This window comes from Enoplosus armatus, chromosome 21, assembly GCF_043641665.1.
Source record: "Enoplosus armatus isolate fEnoArm2 chromosome 21, fEnoArm2.hap1, whole genome shotgun sequence".
NCBI classification, from domain to species: domain Eukaryota; kingdom Metazoa; phylum Chordata; class Actinopteri; order Centrarchiformes; family Enoplosidae; genus Enoplosus; species Enoplosus armatus.
The window spans coordinates 1,870,516-1,893,877 of NC_092200.1; the positions used below are offsets into that span (position 1 = coordinate 1,870,516).

At 42.0% G+C, this 23,362-nt stretch overlaps 2 protein-coding genes across 2 annotated transcripts in view; one reads left to right on the forward strand and one right to left on the reverse strand.

The window, feature by feature from the left end:
• The window catches only part of LOC139303965 (uncharacterized), a 45,548-nt gene extending 27,333 nt beyond the window's left edge, over window positions 1-18,215 (forward strand). The window contains exons 11-20 of the mRNA XM_070927783.1: window positions 2,986-2,992; window positions 4,212-4,345; window positions 4,475-4,591; window positions 5,349-5,587; window positions 5,770-7,522; window positions 9,590-9,763; window positions 12,006-12,179; window positions 13,089-13,247; window positions 15,977-16,150; window positions 17,206-18,215. Coding sequence (XP_070783884.1) covers window positions 2,986-2,992; window positions 4,212-4,345; window positions 4,475-4,591; window positions 5,349-5,587; window positions 5,770-7,522; window positions 9,590-9,763; window positions 12,006-12,179; window positions 13,089-13,247; window positions 15,977-16,150; window positions 17,206-17,218 — 2,944 coding nt within the window. The 3' untranslated portion in view covers window positions 17,219-18,215. The remainder of the gene's footprint in view (window positions 1-2,985; window positions 2,993-4,211; window positions 4,346-4,474; window positions 4,592-5,348; window positions 5,588-5,769; window positions 7,523-9,589; window positions 9,764-12,005; window positions 12,180-13,088; window positions 13,248-15,976; window positions 16,151-17,205) is intronic.
• Window positions 17,808-22,489, reverse strand: LOC139303975 (MICOS complex subunit MIC26-like). The gene is made up of 8 exons (XM_070927792.1): window positions 22,451-22,489; window positions 21,982-22,071; window positions 21,531-21,653; window positions 20,931-20,963; window positions 20,373-20,427; window positions 19,980-20,167; window positions 19,736-19,825; window positions 17,808-19,626 (listed from the first exon to the last, which is right to left on the reverse strand). The coding sequence occupies exons 1-8, from the start codon at window positions 22,466-22,468 to the stop codon at window positions 19,591-19,593; spliced, it is 633 nt and encodes a 210-aa protein (XP_070783893.1). The 5' UTR covers window positions 22,469-22,489; the 3' UTR covers window positions 17,808-19,590.
• Between the last annotated feature and the right edge of the window lie 873 nt (window positions 22,490-23,362).

Consider the following 23,362-nt stretch of genomic DNA (forward strand, 5'->3'; position numbering starts at 1 on the left):
TCAGCTGTGTGGGGAGCCACATGTTTCCAGCTGTTCGCTGGATCATCTGCAGGATATTTAAGGACACCACAGAGTCCAACCTGCAGCCAAAGATCCCGTCCAGACACTGAGGTCAGAACCACAAAGCTTTTCATGACCCCACTCTGCAGTACAGGAAGTTCTTCTGCTCTGTCCAAACATCAGCGTGACCATGCTGAGCAGAAATCATACTGATGTAACAAGATTCAGAATCATCAGATCACAAGAAGACACACAATGCATCTGAAGCGACCACAAGTACTGAAGTGAAAGATTCCCTTTTAAACCTTTTAGATCACAGTCATGTTGTGCAGCCATCTAACAACATGTGCAAAACAATAAATAAAACAAAAAATCTATGTCTTTGTATTCTTATATCAAAATCCAATCATGTTTTCTTCCTGTAAAATAAAACATGACTAATAACGTCACGACATCCAGCCACCAATCAGTCTTCAGCTTTTAGCGGCACAGAGCTAAACGCTCGTTAGCTAGCTAGCTAGCAACAGCCTGGTACGTCGGTTATGACGCGCCCACTTTTCAACGGTCAAATCATATTCCTCAACGTCACGTCCCGCCTGCCCGATGCTGCTTCACTCTGCGTCACGATACGGACGTTAAAAAATGCCGTTTCGACTTTAAACTTGACAGAATTCAGGTGTATTCACGTTTTAAATGTCTCCATCCAACAGGTCGCTGTTTTGATAGGCTGTGCTCCATTTTTCTCCACTTTTTCTCCACATTGTGGCGTGGAGGCTAAAAGACCGTTTGGCTAGCATTAGCCAGCTAGCTTTAGCGCCAGCGCAGTACGTGTTTGTGCGCGTGACATCTGTAGCAGTGAAGTGAAGCCAACCGGACAGAGAGCCGAAAGCCGGCTTCTCAACACCGTGTCAGGAGCCGCCAGCCTCGTACCTGTTAGCGTCAAGCTGCACTCGCCGTAACAAGACTGAAAGTAAGAAGTCATGTTATTACTTTTGCTGCGAGTCCAGCCTCAGTGTCCCTCTCTGCGCTGATGTTATGCAGTCAGTTATACAGTGGAGTCACGGAGGGAAGAGTCCGTTTTCCTGAAAGAGAAATCTGATGATGTTTGAAAAGAAGGTCGTTTCTTTTATCAGCGTTATGAAAGTATTTCAGACGAGTCCACAGACTCTTCTAACCATCTAGAACCAAACATTATATTTCCAGAGTTGCATCTCTTTTTCCTCATCAAAACCGAGCCAAGATCAACAAGTTGTGTTGTTGGTTTCCTCTGTGAATTCCGTGTTTCAGTCTTCATCGTTACAATGAAAAAGTAATGAAGACACTTAGAAGGTATTCAGATCTGTAACTTCAGTAAAAGCTGCAGGGCCACGACATGAAAATATTAAATTGCGTCCTTTTTTTTCTGTATTAAAAACACAGAAGTATTATCAGTTGAAGTATCAAAAGGAAAAGTACTCGTTATGCTTCACAATGACACTATATTACTGTCTATTACATTATTGGACCTTTAGCAATTCATTTTATTTTATGAGCTCATCACAGGTGTCACGTAAATGTAGTGGAGTAGAAGTATAAAGTAGCAGAAAATATAATCATACAGTCTCTTAAGAATATGGAAAAAGAATATGCTGAGAGTAAAACATTTAGTAAATAATAAAGAAATGTTTTATGTTTCATCCATAGAATAATAATCATAATAATAATCACTTTTCTGAGTGCATCATACACAGAAAAACACAAAACGTGTGACATGAAATACATAAACATTGGCCCAGAGAGTATTTGTCCTTCAGTGAGCTGAACATGCTGGAAAACGAGTGTGTGTCTGCTATAAGACAACACACACACACACACACACACAGCAGTGACCGTGGAGGGACGTCTGATATGTGATTTAACAACCGATGAAGAGATTTGACTTCAGCTGGTAGTTTGTTGAGTTGGACAGCAGGTGGTGCTGCTGCATCAACAATGACCTGAGACTCAAACATACAACAGTGTGTTTTTCAGACAGACAATTTTAACAAATGTAAAACTAAACGATGGATTTGTCAGCAATCAACAGCTGCAGACTCCTCGAGGCTTTGACTGTGTGCTGATGGATCAGACTTATGGGATATGTTGTTGAATGCTAACAAAATAATAATCATTTTGTCTTTGTTAAAATGATGAGGTGTTCAGATTTTACCGTACAATGAACACAAGTAGAACCACAACATACAGGTTTACAGAGGCCAGTCACCCCAAGTCAGTACAGAGATTAAAATCAATACAAAATCCATTGAAATTATGGATATTTGTGGCTTAAATACAACAGGAACAGAAATATTGATGGAAATGCATAGAGAGTTGTTGTTACATATGTGTGGGGCAGATGGTCACTACACAAACCAAACTGTCCCATCATTCTTTGGGCCTTGTTGCCACAGAAACAAACAACAAAGCAGCTCCGCAGCCCAAGTTTAAAATGCAGATTAAAATGAATTCATGATCAAATGTTTTTAGCAAAAGAGTTGAACAGGAACGTGACAAAGTTCTGTGAAGAAGCTGTCCCAGGACAGAGCTCACGTCGAAAAGTTGAACAACAGCTGACAACCACCAGAACCATTGTTCAAGGTAGGTCAACCCAGCTATCTAGGTTAAGTTTGCCGAACAACAATCTTTACTTAGTTAGCTGGCTTAAGTCCAAGAAACCTGGATAAAGAAAAGTGCACATGTGATTTCCAGTAAGGGGAGGAACAACACTGCCCAGCTACTGTACATGAAAAAAGGGCAATAAAACTGAAAGAGTTCAGTCAGAGTTCAGACTCCATCTTCAGTCAACAGAGCAGAAGGAGAAAGAGGAAGTCTGAGGCAGGGTGAGTGTTCATTCGTCGTTATTGTTTTACTGTCAAAGTCTCATCTGTGAATACAGCGCGACTGTCTGAATAATACACATTAAACTTAACGTTAACCCAAGAAAACAAGCACAGATTGAGAGAAAAGTGACCAGGTGCTGGATGGGTTCTTTATACTGTGTACTGTGAGTGTGAGTGTGGTTCTTCCTCTTTTCTCAGTCCTGTGTGTGACTCTTGAACAGACTTGTTCCTCATGATTCTTGTGTTCTGAGATCACAGTCAGTGTTACTGATCCCTCAGACAGACTGAAGTCCAGAACATTTAGTGTACATATTTAAAACTAAGAACAATGTTCTTTCAGGCATTGAGCCTATAACATTTAAGGCAAAGCTAAAATATTTTATCTGTAAACATTTTGATGAAAAGATTCCAGAGTCCAGAACTACAGAATTAGCAGTTTGAGATAATAAAACTTATACATATATGAGAAACTTATTAGAAGCTATTAATTATTTCAGGACCATTCAACTAGATTACATGAGACTGAACCAAAAACAATAAATCCTCAAGAGTTGGTCATAAATTAATCTCACCATAAACCTGAGCAGGTGATCCAGGTACATGAAAAAGGGGAGGGAGCAACAACCAGTAAAAATGTGCAAGCAGTTAGCTGAGACTCCATTTTGAGTCGACAGAGACTTTAATTAGACGTAGACGTGGCCGATCTTTGTAAATGCCAGTTTCATTCAGCGTCACATTGGGAGACGATGCGCACGCTTCATCATCTCATCAGCTCCTCAGGCCTCATTTATTAAAATGTTCTGAGATTTATACTTGAACTTAGTCTTAAGATCATTTCCGACGGTGTGCTAACGTTGAATGCATGAAAAACCTCACTTACACATGTTCTAAGAAGCCCATTTGCAACTTCTGCACCTGTGATCTATAAATCTCTAATTAATTTAAAAATACATCAAGTACATTGCCTTTCCCCTTTATAGCACAGATGAGGGTTTAGTTAGGAACAGCCATGGTTACTGCTTTCTAATACAACACTATTTATAGAATATCGGCTTGGGCACATGCGCGTCCCAAACTGCAGTACCCCTACATAACCAGCAGGAACATTACTGAAGTCAAGTCTAGAGTTTGCTTAGAGATAAGACCATTTCCACGTCAAAGTAAGGTTTTAGAAATAACTACTTGGTTACGTGGTTTTCTGCTTAAGTCATACTTAGATCAAAGTTGATCGTAGGTTCGTTTTATAAATGAGGCTCCTCCTCTGCATCTTGTTTCACCTGTTTGTCATCCTCATCTTCATTTTGTACGTCTTGTATGCACTGCGTATTTGCCTCAACGCCCTCTGAAGTGCAGAAGATGAGTGTTTGTGTGGAGGAAGAGGAGGACAGAGCAGAGTCTCCAGGACCCAGCTGTCTGTCTTTGAAGAGTGACCGGTCTAAAGAGTTTCCTCTACTCTTCAGTAATGAACCTGGACCCTCAGACACACAGTAAGAGAACTTCCAGTTACTTTTTAACCACCAAACTATCAGTAACAATAGTTTGCGTATTTAGAACTGTGTATCGATAATTTAACAGTGATTCATGTAAAATTAATAAAAATGTTTTGGTGTTTCCAGAAGTCACCAAAGATGGAGAGCAGAGTCTCCAGGACCCAGCTGTCTGTCTTTGAAGAGTGACCAGTCTAAAAATGTTCCTCTACACTTCAGTAATGAACCTGGACCCTCAGACACACAGTAAGAGAACTTCCAGTTACTTTTTAACCACCAAACTATCAGTAACAATAGTTTGCGTATTTAGAACTGTGTATCGATAATTTAACAGTGATTCATGTGAAATTAATAAAAATGTTTTGGTGTTTCCAGAAGTCACCACAGATGGAGAGCAGAGTCTCCAGGACCCAGCTGTCTGTCTTTGAAGAGTGACCAGTCTAAAAATGTTCCTCTACACTTCAGTAATGAACCTGGACCCTCAAACACACAGTAAGAGAACTTCCAGTTACTTTTTAATCACCAAACTATCAGTAACAATAGTTTGCGTATTTAGAACTGTGTATCGATAATTTAACAGTGATTCATGTGAAATGAATAAAAACGTTTTGGTGTTTCCAGAAGTCACCACAGATGGAGAGCAGAGTCTCCAGGACCCAGCTGTCTGTCTTTGAAGAGTGACCAGTCTAAAAATGTTCCTCTACACTTCAGTAATGAACCTGGATCCTCAGACACACAGTAAGAGAACTGCTACTAACTTCAGTTTATATATTTATATCATTACCACTATGTGATTGTATTGGCCCAGATATAAGACAACAACACCAGATATAATCAGACCCCTACGCAGTGTTGCATTATGGGTTGTTTGTAGCCTTGATGTTGTATGTTGGATTAATGCTGCATTCACATGGATTCAGGCAGACGGTTAACACCTTCTGGACGGCACGGGAAAAACAAACCGTATGATTTATGATCTGAGTGATTTTCCTTAAACTCCCAGAAAGACAGAGGGAAGTGTTCCTGTGGAGGAGCAGCCGTCCTGCTGTGCTTTGTGTCAGGACGGCCTGAAGGATCCAGTCTCTACCAGTTGGGGACACTGGTTCTGTGGACACTGGTTCTGCATCACCTCATGCAGGGACCAGTCTGCTTCATCAGGAGACTCCTCCTGTCCCCAGTGTGGAGAAAGATCCAGAACAAGATCTGGACTGCAGACAGCCAGTCAGACCAGCACTGTACACAGTAAGACTGTACATCTGTCTGCTGATGTCATTGTGTCTGAAGGACTCTCATTTATTAGATGGATATTTGTTGTGTTATGAGTGCATTTAATATTATTATGAATATCATAAATTCAAAGACATTTTTATTATCCAGATTCTCACTCTCACTTTAATCTCTGAATATTTTTTTTTCTCTTCCAGCAGATAGTGGTCTGCAGGAGGTTTTAGATGAACATAAGATCAGTCTGAGGAGGAGATGTGAACGTGTGACTGAAGGAACTGATGAAAAAGGAAGTGGAACCCTCCTCAACAGGATCTACACTGAGCTCTACATCACAGAGGGACAGAGTGAAGAGGTTAATACCCAACATGAGGTGAGGCAGCTTGAGACGGCTTCCAAGATGGAGACCCTCCACGACGCTCCGATCAAGTGCCACGACATCTTTAAAGCCTTACCTGGCCAACAGAGACGCATCAGAGTGGTTCTGACCAACGGCGTCGCTGGCGTTGGAAAAACCTTCTCAGTGCAGAAGTTCACTCTGGACTGGGCAGAGGGCTCGGAAAACCAAGACGTCGGTCTGGTGGTTCTGCTTTCGTTCAGGGAGCTGAACTTGATCAAAGACCAGCGGTACAGTCTTCTCACGCTGCTCCATGTTTTCCATCCAACATTACAGAAGGTCACAGCAGAGAAGCTCGCTGTCTGTCAACTCTTGTTCATCTTTGACGGCCTGGATGAAAGCAGACCGTCATTGGATTTCCACAACAACGAGGTTGTGTCTGATGTCACGCAGAAGTCATCAGTCAACGTGCTGCTGACAAACCTCATCGAGGGGAATCTGCTTCCCTCGGCTCTCGTCTGGATAACTTCCAGACCTGCGGCAGCCAATCAGATCCCTCCTACATGTGTCGACAGGGTAACAGAAGTACGAGGCTTCACTGACGCCCAGAAGGAGGAGTACTTCAGGAGGAGATCCAGTGATGAAGAGCGGTCCAGCAGAATCATCTCACACGTCAAGATATCCAGGAGCCTCCACATCATGTGTCAGATCCCAGTCTTCTGCTGGATCACTGCTACAGTTCTGGACCACATGTTGACTACAGACCAGAGAGGAGAGCTGCCCAAGACCCTGACTGACCTGTACTCACACTTTCTGCTGGTTCAGACAAAGAGGAAGAAGCAGAAGTATGATGAGGGACATGAGACGAGTCCACAGGAGCTGACGGAGGCTGACAGGGAGGTTCTTCTGAAGCTGGGGAGGCTGGCGTTTGAACATCTGGAGAAAGGAAACATCATGTTCTACCAAGAAGACCTGGAGCAGTGTGGTCTTGATGTCACAGAGGCCTCGGTGTACTCAGGAGTTTGTACAGAGATCTTCAAAAGAGAGTGTGTGATCTTCCAGAAAACAGTCTACTGCTTTGTTCATCTGAGCATTCAGGAGTTTCTGGCTGCCGTCTACGAGTTCCACTGTTACACCAACAGGAACACAGAGGTACTGGAGGACTTCCTGATGAAAGCCATGGAGAAATCCCTGAGGAGTAAAAATGGCCACCTGGACCTTTTTGTCCGCTTCCTTCATGGTCTCTCTCTGGAGTCCAACCAGAGACTCTTAGGAGGCCTGCTGGGTCGGACAGACAACAGTCCAGAAACCATCCAGAGAGCCATCAACAACCTGAAGGAGATGGACAGTGATGATATCTCTCCTGACAGAAGCATCAACATCTTCCACTGTCTGATGGAGATGAACGACCACTCAGCCCATCAGGAGATCCAAGTGTTCCTGAAGTCAGAGAACAGATCAATGAAGGGGCTCTCTGAGATCCACTGCTCAGCTCTGGCCTACATGCTGCAGATGTCAGAGGAGGTTCTGGATGAGTTGAACCTGAAGAAGTACAACACATCAGCGGAGGGACGACGGAGACTGATTCCAGCTGTGAGGAACTGCAGAAAGGCTCGGTAAGTCCAGATGTGATTAACATTATAAATCAGTGTAGATGAACAGCTTCGTTCATCAGATATACACACACTATCAAATTCTTATTATTCTTAATATAGTTCATCAAATATCTCACTGTGGCTGTTCCTTCTTGTTCCATTTCTCCCTGCAATATTTAGAACTGATCGGCTGTAGCAGTCAGGCTAATCTCACTAACAAACACATTGCATTTCCTGTGACTACTTCATAATAAAAGTCAACTTGTGTTTCGCCAGTTAAATGATTTTAATGTGAAGTTGCAACAGTTGGAAATGTTTGGTTTGCATTAGCAGTCTCCTGGTTGGCTGGTGCTCGTGTCAAACTATCGTCATAAATAAACCCACCACTGGTAATGTGCGCAGCGTTTTACTTTATGTTGCCCAATAAGAATTCAGAATCTCAACAAAAGACACTGGTATCTAAAAACTGTATTGACAAGAAAGAGGCAGAGGAGAAAACAGTTAAATCACCTGTGGCAGCAGGGCATATCATCATCTGAGGGGCATAAGGCCAAACTGAGGGGGCATGGAGGCCATGGCCGTCACGGCCCCTGTGAAGTTCCTGCCCTGGTTCCACTTGTTTATTGCAAAAAGTATATGTCAGTTGTATTTTGTCTTGAGCTGTTTCAAATGCTGTGAGTGCAAAAAAGGTTGATTTCTAAAGTCCTTGAGAATTTCTTTCATGCAATTATTATCATTTTGTTCGTAACAGTTTCATAGTGATTGTGAGATAGTTTAGCTCAAGCGTGTAGGAAGGTAGTAGGTAGACAGACTCAGCAGTCATGAGGATTTCCCAGAGGTGACGTTTTTTATTTACAGTGTTTTCCATTTAAATGCAACTCAAAAAAAACTAAGAAAATGAGCTCATTGCAACTCAAATTAACTGCACATCTGCACGTCTGCATGGCAACACGACCTCCCCTCTCTCCCCAGCAAAAGTCAACTGACTATTTTTAGGGTGTTCCATTAACCCAAAGCCTGCTTCAGCCAGTGCTAAACCAAAAGTGGGTGAACTACAGCACAAACTTATAATCAGAAAATCAAAACACCATTCACAAGCTTACACCTTCGCTCATTAACCCTACTGAATGGCTCTTTAACAGTAAATAATTCCTAAAACATTACTTGAAATGTGTAAGAGAAACAGAAAAAACCTTTCTACAAAAAAGAAAACCCCTCCATTTGGTTTGACCCAATGATGTCAGCCATGACATCACCAACAATATAAAAATCAGGAAATGCTGGGCGGCCCCCTCCCAAACAGTAGTCCTGCATGCTGGGCCCAAACAAAAGAACAAACAATGGTAAGTATGAACAAGGAAACAAACAATCAAACCACGTTCAAACTTTGCAACTCAAATAAAGGGAACTGAAACTAACTTATGACTGTGTGTTTGCTTCAACATACATATGCTTTGATGTGACCTGTAACCTCATGCTAACACAAACAAAACCCGGGATAGTAAGTGATGCAGTGTTACAAAAGCAATGGTAAATTATGGCAAAATGAACACATGTAGAAAATGATAATGAAATGTGTAAGACTCCCCAGAAGGGACAAGTGGTGAGTGGTCAAAATTCTCACCCACTCACAGTGATCATGAGGGATGTAAGGGGATACCAAACCCCCTGCTTAAAGAAAATGGACCAAAAAAATCCAGCTCGAATTAAAGGTTCTACTTTACCTTTCTTACATAAGACATTTTTTCTGAATAGACTTTTAATTAGTTTTAATTCTTTACATTCTTTTTTTACTCTTGACATCTTTTGGCTGGACGGCAGCAAAGCGGGCCCAGCCCTATAAGCCCTAGATAGGTTTGTCCCCGACCTACTGAGGAGTGAGTTAGTTTCCCCATTGACGGTTGAGATTGATTGTTTCATGTCAAACACAGTGAGATAAGATTAGCTGATCTATTAACATTTGCTTTCCACATCAAAAAGCAAATGTTAATGGATTTGATGTCATTTGGTGACAGAACCTGTTTTGATGAAGTAAATATAAAGTGTCCTCTTTCATAATAACATTTTGTAATATGTGTGTCATTTCAGACTTTCTGGCTGTGGAATCTCAGAGACTCACTGTGAAGTTGTGGCCTCAGCTCTGAAGTCCAACCCCTCCCATCTGAGAGAGCTGGACCTGAATGAAAACAAGCTGCAGGATTCAGGAGTGAAGCTGCTGTCTGCTGGACTGGAGAGCCAAAACTGTAGACTGGAGACTCTGACGTGAGTTCACTGACTGTAGCTCATGTAGTTGTTTTGTATATATTGAATTCAAAGCCTCGTCTGAGGTTTACAAAGTTTGGTCAATTAACTTTCAGGATCTGCCTTTGCACAAATCTGAAGGAATTTATAGAGTAATGAAAAGTAAAGAAAGGACATGTTTGACAGGACAGTTTTTCAGCTTCCATAGGCTCACATTGTGGTCCAGTGAAGATGATGTCAGTACTGATGAGGCTATTGAGTGTGTGAGGGATATGAATGTTGTTGAAGATCTGATGAGAGCAACAACAGACTGTATATAGTTTTTAAAAAGTTTTTGTTCTCTAACAAATCATCAAATTTGAAGCCACAGCCATTTAGATTACAACAAAAACCAAATAAATAGTCTGCACCAAAGACATCTTTGTCTTCAAGGACAGATTCATATTTGTTGAAGTACAGAACTCACGTGCCCAAATGTACATTCAAAGAGTTATTGGTGTCTGAGAAGCAATCCATTTATAACCTGACTCCGATGTTACAAGATGGAGGACAAAATCCACAGTCTTGTTCTGTGTTGAAATGACTTCTAAAGTTCTGCTTAAACTAATATGAGGCTTCAGCAGTCTGAGTTACACATATCAAGTAAGTACTTTGTGTTTGACAGTGTTTCAGTGGAGGAATAATAACTCAGAGGGAGTTTGGTACTAAATGGCCTGTAACTTGTCTGATTTGATATTTCTCCTGTGATTCCAGACTTGACTGAGATCAGCAGCATGTTATTAATCTGTGTTGACATGAATAGGTGTATGAATGTTGTGCTGACATTTGGATGATGTCTGTAGAAGGCTGACATCATGATGATCCACAATAACACAATGACAAAGTCACTCATTTGAGGGAAAAGCTCATTGATTAATTCAATTCAATTCAATTCAATTTTATTTATATGGCGCCAAATCACAACAAAAGTCATCTCATGACACTTTACAAATAGAGCAGTCAAGACCGACTCACCATGAGCAAGCACTTTGGCGACAGTGGCAAGAAAAACTTCCTTTTAAGAGGCAGAAACCTCGAGCAGAACCAGACTCTAGGTGGGGGGTCATCTGCTTTGACCGGTTGGGTTTGAGAGAAAGATAGAGGGGGAGAGAGAGAGACATAGAGAGGGAGGGAGAAGGAGGGAGAAGGAGGGAGAAGGAGAGAGGGGGAGAGACAGATAGACAGACAGAAAGAGACAGAGAGAGAGATAGACGTAGAGACAGACAGACAGGTGGACAAGCAGACAGGCAGAGATGTATGGCAGCACTAGCAGTAGAAATAGCAGCTATAATTATAATAATAATGGAAATATGACTGATAATAGTAGTTACAGCTGTAATAGTAGCTGAGATTAATAATAGCAGGAACAGCTTTAATAGTAACAGAACTACGACTAAACATAATAACTGCAGTGATGAGAGTCAGGCGGGCCCATGGCGGCAGCAGCCAGGTGTACCAGGACCACGATCCACAGCAACCTGTGAGACGAGAAAGCACAAAGAAACTCCGGGAAGATATAAAGTTAGTAACATGCATTGGAGAGACATGAATGTGTAAAGATGGAGAGGGAGAGGAGGAAAGCTCAGTGCATCATGGGAAGTCCCCCAGCAGTCTAGGCCTATAGCAGCATAACTAGGGGGCTGGTCCAGGCAGACCGGAGCCAGCCCTAACTATAAACCTTATCAAAAAGCAAAGTTTTAAGCCTAATCTTAAAAGTAGAGTGTGTCTGCCTCCCGGACCCAAACTGGGAGCCGATTCCAATAACTTCAGTCTTGTCCGAGTTCAACGTCAGATGATTGCAGGTCATCCAGGTCTTTATGTCCTTAAGGCATGCTTGGAGCTTGGCTAACTGACGAGGTTCTTCTGGCCTGATCGATAAATATAGCTGGGTATCATCCGCATAGCAATGAAAATGTATGGAGTGTTTTCTAATGATATCTCCTAAAGGAAGCATATATAAGGTGAATAGTATTGGTCCAAGCACAGAACCTTGTGGAACTCCATGACTGACTTTAGCGTACATGGAGGATTCATCGTTAACATGTACAAACTGAGATCGATCTGATAAATACGACTTAAACCAGCTTAGTGCGGTTCCTTTAGTGCCAATTAAATGTTCTAGTCTGATTAGGACATAGTAATGTTGAGCTGCACATTTAAAACCTGAACACATCTGATTGGATTATAAATGGATTTTTATCTTCATCATTTATTCTTTATTCAGATTGAGTCTCTGCAGTTTGTCAGAGACCAGCTGTGCTTCTCTGGCCTCAGCTCTGAAGTCCAACCCCTCCCATCTGAGAGAGCTGGACCTGAGTGACAACGAGCTGCAGGATTCAGGAGTGAAGCTGCTGTGTGGTTTTCTGGAGAGTCCACACTGTAGACTGGAGGCTCTGAGGTCAGACACCATGTTTTACTTCTGTGCTGAGATTAATATGATGTGAAAGTTGTGGTGACACTAAACTGCAGACATAAGGCTGATATTATACTGATCCACACTGAGTATCTTCATGCTGAAGTCTATTTTCTTCTTCTGTGGTTTAGTCCATTGACTGTGGCAGAGCAATGTTGAGCTGCACATTGAAAACCTTAATATAACAAGAAACATCTACACTGGATAATTCACTCTGGACCTCTGAAACACCTGATATTCATCTTAAATGTCATGTTCTTTAATTAAATGATAATAACAAAATCATAAATACAGTGAATAAATAAATCATCTGTTTCAACAGTCAGACAATAACAAATATATTCAGTATTTTCTTTTTCCAACATCTGTATGAAGCTATGTGATGCTTATACTGACTGAATAGTTTGAACTGAAGATGCTTTGATTCTATGACTCCATTATTCCTTAAAGAAATAGTGTAGATGTATTTTCTTGTCATTTCCTCAAAATTCATCCTGACATATTTGTCCTCTTTGTAAACTTTGGGATCTTGAGTGGAATCTTAAATCAGTTTCTGTGGGTTTTTATTTGTGTTTGGCTGCACAACATGAGTTTGTATAGATGGAGCCACTGGTGGAGCTGGCAGAGTTTAAGAGGTGAAGTCACTGCGACTTTATTGAAGCAGCAGCACGTTGTCATTAATATTAATGAGAGCTCTGTTTCACTTTTTGTATTTGACAGCTTTGAACCTGCGTCCTGTTGGGTTAAGGTGTTTGGAGTTTCCATTTTCTAAACTTCTACATTCTAAACCTTCTTCAGCTCTGAACAGATTATTAAACACTGAATGATTTCAAGCAAGAACATTGTCTTCCAACGTGACATCATTTATTCTTTATCCAGATTGTGGCGCTGCAGTTTGTCAGAGATCAGCTGTGCTTCTCTGGTCTCAGCTCTGAAGTCCAACCCCTCCCATCTGAGAGAGCTGGACCTGAACTACAACAAGCTGCAGGATTCAGGAGTGAAGCTGCTGGCTGATGGACTGGAGAGTCCACACTGTAGACTGGAGACTCTGAGGTCAGTTCATTGACTCTGTTACTATTGTAGATCTGATATGTTTCATTAACAGTTGAACCTAATTCATGTTCATACATAACTTACATCCATAAAGTTGTAAATGTTCTTTTGTTTATATTTTCATGTTTCTTGTCCTAAATTTAGTCTGCAGTCACAACAGACTTCTGTTTCCGAAAGAAACTGTAGAAAATGTCCTCTGTTAGTCGTTAAAGTAAAGTTAAAAGTTAAAGTCATCATTTTTGGTAAATGGTCACATCTGGAAACGGAGCTGACCAACCGGACTCCTTAGTTATTGTCCTCGGTGACTTTAACAAAGGTAATCTCAGACACGAACTCCCAAAATACAAACAGTTTATTAAATGCCCCACCAGGGAGGGGAACACTCTGGATCACTGTTACACTACAGTCAGTAATGCTTTTCACGCCGTCACCCGCGCTGCACTGGGACACTCTGACCACGACATGGTCCACCTGATTCCTGCATACAGGCAGAAATTAAAACTTTCTAAGCCTGTTGTGAGAACTTCGAATAAGTGGACCAGTGAAGCTGCAGAGGACCTGAAGGCGTGTTTGGACTGTACTGACTGGGATGTTTTCAGGACTGCTACCAACAGTCTGGATGAGTACACAGAGGCTGTGACGTCATATATCAGCTTCTGTGAGGACTGCTGCGTACCAACTCGGACCAGGGTGAGTTACAACAACAACAAACCCTGGTTCACAGCAAGACTGCGACAGCTGAGGTTGGAAAAGGAAGAGGCGTTCAAGAGTGGCAACAGAGTGGAGTTTAAGGAAGCCAAGTACAAGTTTAGCAAGGCGGTGAGGGAAGCTAAACGACTGTACTCAGAGAGACTACAAGACCAGTTCTCCTCCAACGACTCTGCTTCTGTGTGGAGGGGGCTCAGGCAGATCACCAACTACAAGCCAAGAGCCCCCAACTCTGCTAACGACCGACGCCTCGCCAACAGCCTCAACGACTTCTACTGTCGCTTTGAAAGACAATGGGACAGTCCTGACACCATCCCCCACACCATCACCCACCAGCTCCTGCCCAACAGCCCCAACCCCCTCATTACACCTGGGGCTGAACTCTCACACCTCCTACCACCACAGCTGCCCCCCACAGTGCCCCCCCCCTCCTCCAACATCAACACCTCTGTCCTTGAAAGAGATGTGAACAGGCTCTTCAAGAGACAAAACCCCCGGAAAGCTGCTGGACCAGACTCCATCTCCCCATCCTGCCTGAAGCGCTGCGCCGATCAGCTGTCTCCGGTGTTCACGGACATCTTCAACACCTCACTGGAGACATGCCACGTGCCAGCCTGCTTCAAGGCCTCCACCATCATCCCCGTTCCCAAAAAACCAGGGCCCACAGGATTAAATGACTACAGACCCGTCGCCCTGACCTCTGTGGTCATGAAATCGGAGCGGACCACCCTGGTTTTGTCCCACCTTAAATCCGCCGCTGTCCCCCCTGCATTACATTTACGCACGCACCCCCCTACTGGACACTTTATCTGGGCACTTTATTTTGGTTACTGCACTGTTTGCTATTTACCTTATCTTATTCTTTTACCTTTATATTTTTACATGCTTGTTGTCTGTCAGATTATATGTTATATGTTAAAAACAATGTAGCACCTTCAGACCACGACAAATTCTTTGTAATGTATGTTACTTGGCAATAAACAGTTTCTGATTCTGAATTTAAGTAAGTAGATAAAGTTGACTGATAAAGACATTTAGATGATGTCTGTAGAAGGCTGACATCATGATGATCCACAATAACACAATGACAAAGTCACTCATTTGAGGGAAAAGCTCATTGATTAGGACATAGTAATGTTGAGCTGCACATTTAAAACTTGAACACATCTGATTGGATTATAAATGGATTTTTATCTTCATCATTTATTCTTTATTCAGATTGAGTCTCTGCAGTTTGTCAGAGACCAGCTGTGCTTCTCTGGCCTCAGCTCTGAAGTCCAACCCCTCCCATCTGAGAGAGCTGGAGCTGAACTACAACAAGCTGCATGATTCAGGAGTGAAGCTGCTGTCTGATGGACTGGAGAGTCCACACTGTAGACTGGAGACTCTGAGGTCAGACACCATGTTTTACTTCTGTGCTGAGATTAATATGATGTGAAAGTTGTGGTGACACTAAACTGCAGACATAAGGCTGATATTATACTGATCCACACTGAGTATCTTCATGCTGAAGTCTATTTTCTTCTTCTGTGGTTTAGTCCATTGACTGTGGCAGAGCAATGTTGAGCTGCACATTTAAAACCTTAATATAACAAGAAAAATCTACACTGGATAATTCACTCAGGACCTCTGAAACACCTGATTTTCATCTTAAATGTCATGTTCTTTAATTAAATGATAATAACAAAATCATAAATACAGTGAATAAATAAATCATCTGTTTCAACAGTCAGACAATAACAAATACATTCAGTATTTTCTTTTTCCAACATCTGTATGAAGCTATGTGATGCTTATACTGACTGAATAGTTTGAACTGAAGATGCTTTGATTCTATGACTCCATTATTCCTTAAAGAAATAGTGTAGATGTATTTTCTTGTCATTTCCTCAAAATTCATCCTGACATATTTGTCCTCTTTGTAAACTTTGGGATCTTGAGTGGAATCTTAAATCAGTTTCTGTGAGTTTTTATTTGTTTGGCTTTGTCTTCCAACGTGACATCATTTATTCTTTATCCAGATTGAGAGACTGCAGTTTGTCAGAGACCAGCTGTGCTTCTCTGGCCTCAGCTCTGAAGTCCAACCCCTCCCATCTGAGAGAGCTGGACCTGAGTGACAACGAGCTGCAGGATTCAGGAGTGAAGCTGCTGTCTGATCTTGTGGAGAGTCCACACTGTAGACTGGAGACTCTGAGGTCAGTAGAGGGTCTGAGTCAGTCCATGCTGGTTTCAGCAGTATTGTACTAAACACAGTTAGTATCAGTGTTTCCTGTAAACCTCCAACTTTCTCAGTGAAGCTGTGAGAGGAGAATGGTGACAGGCTTCAGGATTGGACAGAAAGACAGAGAGAGAGAGAACAGCCAGCCAATCAGATGAGCCAGAAGCTCGTTGTGATCATGAGTTGACGTGAAGACGACTGTTGTTGTTGTGTTCATGTCTACAGGAAATAAAGCTGGATGACAGCTGACAGCATTACAAGATGTGTAGAGACAGTGGTCCTCATTCATCCAACTGTCGTACCATCAAATCTGATCTCAGACTGTTTGTTCTCTCATTTCAACACTAAACACTGATCAGTTCATCTTTGTCACAGCTCTGAGATCAGTCTGACTGAAGCCTGCAAATCACCGGCTCTTATTTCAAAGAACCACGGTTACATTTAGTAACCATGAGGTCTTTGTCCAGACCAGAACCTCTGCTGAAGTCCAGTAATCACAGCTGACGTTTCGCTGCTCAGTCTTTGTATGAACATGTAGGACCTTTAACATCATATATATATCTGTCCACTTGTCTCTTGTTTTGTCCAAATATTTTTATAGCAGACTCCATATTTACATATTTGTCATGTAACATTTCAAAAGTAGATGAAATGTTGAAATGTGACTGAGACTCTGGTTTTTAACAGCTCTGGACCCTGACAGCAGTAAATCCATCATTAAAGTGAGCAGTGAATATCTCTCTGTTTCTGCAGTAATGATGCGTTCAGGGACTCTGTGTACTGCAGTGAATCTGCAGAGTCAACAGACTCGATGGCCAAAGTCAGCTCAGTGTGTTCACTCCAATACGTTAACATGAGAGCTGAGAGGAAGCTGGCTACGCTGCACAGCCGCTCCACTTCTGGTCTGAGCAGGACTGAGGTCCCTGCTGGTCTTCATGCTGGATGTGCTGCATCACTGACTGACAGCTGATGCAGGGAGTCTCTGTAAACACTGGTTTATGACTTCTGCTGTCTGTCTTCTTCTCTCATCAGATGGAAGCAGTGACCTCCGTCAGAGTGATCAGGAAGGTGGTTGCGTTGAGAGGCTCAGACTGGGAAATGTCACTGGGAGGTCGAGTGGAGAGGAGAGCTTCGTCCAGCTGCGACTGACGGAGGAATCGCAACAAGTCTGAACTGCTCTGAGATCAGCTCCACTGTCAGACTCAGTGTCAAGTCCACCATCATCCCTGTGTGTTCCTCTGGATGCGACAGAGGATCATCAGTGTATCTGGACTGCTCTGCTGCTGCTCGGTCCTTCTGCACAGTCTCTAGACACACTGAGACTCCTCCACCCCTTCTGCTACACACTCCACCACCCCCTCCACCTGGACCTGGACCTGGACCTGGATTAGTTGTGTTTATGACAACATGAACTGCAGATTAACACATCTGAAATGGATATCTCCACCCTGAACGCTTTCTTTCTAACTGACTTCATATTGTACAAATTAAGAGAAATCATAATTCAGTTAAATCTGATTTAATTCTTCAAATTAAATTCAACACACAAGTTAAACACTGAACTACTTATTACTCCTGAGATACATAAATAAATATAAATGTATGTGTTTGGTTAAATAAAGGCGTCACCTCAGTCAGATGCCAGATTTAATAACTTAGCATTAAGATAACACCTCATACAGTTTGTACAGTGCACTATTACACATGGACAACACACACATTCTCATTCAGTTCATTCATAAGTAAATCAAGCTACACACATTATTTGGCCCTTTACTGTAGCATAGTAGTATTATTATAGCATCAAACTGCCATGTGAATACAACATCTGGGGAAATAAATACATGTTTGAAACAACATTTAAATGATCTTCCTTGAGATACGAAACAGTTGAAAGTGTCACTTGACAAGATGACAGAGAGAAGAGGAAACACTTCAGATTCACAGCTGAAGGAAACTGGTGTCTCTGCAGTCACGCTTCTCTACAGGAGACAGCTGACTTCCAACTGATGGGTTCAGTGGTTGAGAAAATGATCCTACTTCTTAAGCCAATAAACCATTTTAATAAAATTCAATTATCTGAAATATGCACAGGCGTGTTTTGGTTGCATGGTTTTACATGGTTTTCATAAGACAGCGACAACAGCTCTTTTTCAGCATGCACTTTACTGACTAGGCGCTAACCAAGATATCAGGAGTGATGTTGGCTCGTCACGGCTGTCTTGGTGTCGAATAATGTGGCTAACAACCACACGAGTGTGGCTCACTTCATAATGCTGAGAAAAGGCTTAAAGGAAACGTTTGACATGTTGGGAAATGCACATATTGGCTTTCTTTCCGAGAGTTAGAGGAGAAGAGTGATGCACTCTCATGCTGCGACAGGCAGCAGCTGATTAGCTTAGCTTAGCATAAAGACTGGAAACGGGGAAACTGCTAGCCTGGTTCTGTACTAAGGTGACAAATCCACCTACCAGCACCTCTAAAGCTCACTGATTAACGCGTTTTAGCTCATTTGTCTTGTTGTCACCATGACCACCAGCTAACCAGCTGAGACTACAGGAAGTTACTGGTCCCGACCAGGAAATAGTCCGTCACATGACCCCTGTAAAACCACAACAGTGAGTGGTTTTTACAATTCAGTTTTTGTACAAACTAATGAGATAAAACGTGTTAATCAGTGAGCTTTAGAGGTGGTGGGTGGATTCTGTTAGCTTCTGACAGAGACAGGCCAGCTGTTTCCCTCTGTTTCCACTCTTTATGCTAAGCTAAGCTAATCAGCAGCTGGCTCCAACTTCATACTTGGTGTTCAGACGTGGGAGTTGCATCGATCTTCTCATCAAATCCTCAGCAGGAAATTGAACAAGTGTATTTCCCAAAATGTTGAACTATTCCTTTAAAGTATTTTAGAAACGCATGTTACCATCACGTAGTTTGTAACGTGCAACAGGAGCTGTCTTTAAAATGTAAAACAAAAATGTTCGGTGACGTCCTCTTCTGGCTTTTGAACAGTTTAACAAACCAAAGATATTCAGTTTACTACAAAGTAAGACTAGGAAAAGGGGCAAATTGTCACATTCAGAACCATCAGAACCATCAAATAATCTGCGAATCGTTTCTGCTCTAACTCTCTTATTGTAGTTTGAGTATTTGAGTTTGAACAGTTTCATGTCTCTCTGTTCCAGTCTGTGAAGTTGTGTTGTGCAGCTTGAACAAATGAAGAAGTGTCAGTGGCAGATATTGTGGATGTCTTGCTGCTGACGCTGCAGAAACTCGACTTATATACTTATCTGGGATATATAAGTTGAGTTTGGTTACGTGTGAAAAATGCAAAGACTTCATCTACTGGAATCCAACAGGTGTGAGTGTGTGTTACTGGAAAGTCTCTCGGGATGGAGAGGTGTGCGTCTTCTTGCCGTCTCAGCTGGTCGTGTCGTTGCTCTCTGTTCGCTCTTTCTTCTCCAAAAAAAAAAAAAAAAAAAGACAAGATGAAAAGTCAAACAGCCATTACAATAAACCATTAACATCAATACACAAACTGCCGAGCTGCTGGCAGAAGACTCACCTTCTTTTTGCCAAACGGTGGCTCTTTCCAAAGAGTCTCCAGGGTGACGCGGCCCTGCTGAGCCCAGGTGTACGCCGAGTCCCGACTCACCTGGTGAGTACACAATGTATACGAATATTAATAAGTAGAACAGGGAGGTCGATGAATGCAGCTCACTTGCACCCACACGTTCAGTATATCCGCCTTCTGTTGTGTAATACATTAACTGCGAGATGATATATGACACAATAACACAAACACACACCTTGAGTAAGGACGCAGCCTGCTGAGGGTAAAACATGGAGGCACTCAGAGCCATGAGTCCAACTGGAAATACCAGTCGCTTCGCCTTGGAGCCTTTGGCCAAATAAAGACCCAGGAAGCCAGAGAAGCCCACCACCGCTACACTGGGGTAGAGGTCAGGAGGAGGGTCACTGAGGAACTGGTACACATCTGAAGACAATGGACACTGATCAACATCACTGCAAATGTGTTAGCCAAAAGGCTCATTTTCAACTGTTGTCCCTTGGCCTGATGCTAAATTAAAACAACAATAAAACACACGTTTTAAGACAATACGCAAAGGATCAGTAAAAGACTCTATATTGTATATTTAATGAAAAGACGTTCCTACACTGGGAAGCTCTCACAGTCTCACCTGTGACTGTTGTTATGGAGGTGTTGATTGTGGGCTCCACAGTCCTGTATACTTGCTGCGGTCCGAAGGTCATCAGTCGACACAGGGAGAGACAGAAGAGCAGGTTACTTTCCTCTGATAACAGCCTTTATCCAGCCTATGGAGCCACATGCACTGACTCACTCAAAACATTTTCTTTGACCACCTGAAGCCAGGTAAAGAGTCACCAATGAACCATACGTAAGCATAAAGGTCACACCACCACCTAAAGTGAAAATAGTATGATAGTATGTCACTTCCAAATTGTTAGGCAACTAAATTCAGGTTATTACTGTTAATAGTTTGTAAACACAGCAGAAACACTGAGCTGAGGAGACACAGACACGCAGCAAAAATAAACATTATTCTCAACTTGCAAGTAAAGGAAAAAGCCAAGAGCTTCGTCACAGATGTGGACATGTTTTTGTGCTGACTGTCAAAGTGAAGACATCAGTCATCGAGGTGCAGCTGGTGGCTCAAAAACTTGTTGTTTATCAAACAACAACAGCCCTAATAATAGTACTTTGACACGTCACTAACCTCAACTTTCTCCATTGCAGCCTGGCCTGTTTGCTGCAAAAAAAAAAGAAAAAAAGAAAGCAGAATGAAATTGTGTGTTTCGTCTTTCCAACATACTGCTGTTTTTAATGTTTCCTCGGACAGAGTTCAGTATTAAAACTAGTCCATGCGGTCCTGCACACGTGAACATGATGAAAACCAGAAGGATCCTGCAGGATCAGAGAAGCCGAACAGAACAAACACTGAACCCAAACAGATGCAGTACGAGTTTCATGCGACTTTCCCCGTACAGCAGACACGTCTTTGTATTAGACAGACTGTCACACCAAACTGCATGCTGAAATCTGACCATTTTACTATACATTTGAACACGTTCCTCAAACACTGTGATTGCTAGTGTCTCATATGGTGGAAAACCAGTTATTAGATGTAATATTTTTTGTTGGTACTGTAAAGTTAAGGCTTCCACTCAAAGCACCAGCAAGACAAAACAAACCGCTTGTTCCTTGTGTGTGTTTGGCTGGTGGAGTTTTATTGAGCATCTCCACCCTAAACTCCAACTGCAGGCGATTTGTTATGCTTTTATTTAACTTCTTTGTTGACAGGTGATGGGGAGCACACCTGACACTGGCTCGTGTATGGTTCGGCCCATTTCCTCAGCGATGCGACCCTCTGCTCCAACGGCCCCGCCTCTGGCTCCACGTACCGGGGCTCTGCTTCAGGGCTGCTGTATAACGACGGCAGCTGAAACAAATGACATAAAGGCAGCATTCATGTATAATGAGAAAAAGGTCAAAAAGGGTCAAAGGGGAACAAAGATTAACTATGAGACGAGGGACAAACACGAATCAGCACTAGATTTGTTTTACTCGGTGGCGAAAATACTGTTTCTTGTCAGTTTATCTGTCAGTCTTATACAATCAAAGACAAGAACACAACTGACATTCTGAGTATATAAATTGTTGGTTTTTCAATCAATAATAATAATAATAATAATAACAGATGAAACACTGATATGGTTATTCGAGGTAAATAGCATTACACCTTGTCAGTTACTTATTCATGAACCCACCTCATCGATGCTGAGAGCGGGCTGTGAGCTCTTCTTCACCCCCTCACTGGCAGCCAGCACCAGACCCGGAGCTCCGACGCACAGCGACACCTGGCGGCACACCGGCAGAACACACAAACTGGCAGTGAAGCTAAAGCTAAGAAGTAAAGCTCTAAATGAGGCTGTACTGTCAGTTACAGCACTTTAGATATTAATTCAGGCCCTATAACCCAGGAGGAAAAACACACCTTTTAATGTCACGTACACTTAAATAAAGAGGGAAAGAAGCATTAGCCTGTTTAACTGACCTGCTAGCGACAGCAGCTAGCAACATGCTAACGTTAGCTGTTGACTCATTTAGCAACGTTTGACTTGATCTTTTTTGTTGTAAACTGTCAGTGTGTAACACCACAAGCCTGTGCCGCACTAGGTGACAGCCGCTGATAAGAAGTACGTCATGTTTAAGGTGACAATCGTTAAGAACACTTACCAGCTTCACATATGACATTTTCGTCCGGAAAACCTCGCTTTTCTACGGCAAGCCGGAGGAGTGACAACCTAACGGCGCATGCGCGTTTTACTTCAAGATTCACAACATTAATAATGGAAGTATTCAGAAGTAAATGTACTAATACCACATTGTAAAAATAATCTGTTACAAGTAAAAACCCTGCATTGAAAATAAATATGTCAGTTAAAAGTAGTCAAAGCAGTAAAATGTCCCCTGTGACTGTTACACTTTATTATAGCATTAGATTATTATTACTAACTTTCTGTCAATCGACTGATTGATTAATGGACTTATCGTTTCAGCTGTACTTGTATAAACTGTTGGGTAGTTAACAAAACATCGTGTTTTAGAAGCTCTTCGCTTGTTTTGTGTGCAAGAATCTTAATTTGTAAAATAATTAGTGACTAAAGCTGTCAGATAAATGTAGTGAAGTAAAAAGTACTATATTTCCTCTGAGATGTGGTGGAGTAGACGTAGAAAGTGGCATGAAAAGGAGTTTGAAGTTTGTATTTCATTCATTTTTTTCACCTCCTACTTTTGTTTTACTGTAAAACACATTATAACATTTTTATAAGTTATTATTATGTTGCCGCTGGTCCCCTAATACGTCTTTATTGGGCCTTGGTCTGTTTTTATTGGTCATGTATCATTACTGCAATCTCTGTCATTACTAGTCCTGGAACATTAGGTGACTCATTGATTAGTAGTCAGTTAACAGAAAAGTCATTTTTAAGCCATTTATGAAACAAACATGAAAACAGCTCACTGGTTCCAGCTTCTTAAATATGAGGATTTACCGCTTTTCTCTCTTGTACATCATAAAATTCATCAGGTAAATTGAAGATCTTTGAATTTTGGGCTATTGGTCAGACAAAACAACACACTGGGACA

What these genes read in the sequence shown, in the direction of transcription:
- LOC139303975 (XM_070927792.1), bottom strand. An exon ending in CCGCTCTCAGCATCGATGAG is followed by an intron (nt 21,654 to 21,981) that starts GTGGGTTCATGA and finishes CATTTGTTTCAG; the next exon opens with CTGCCGTCGTTATACAGCAG. An exon ending in CTCCATAACAACAGTCACAG is followed by an intron (nt 20,168 to 20,372) that starts GTGAGACTGTGA and finishes CATTGTCTTCAG; the next exon opens with ATGTGTACCAGTTCCTCAGT.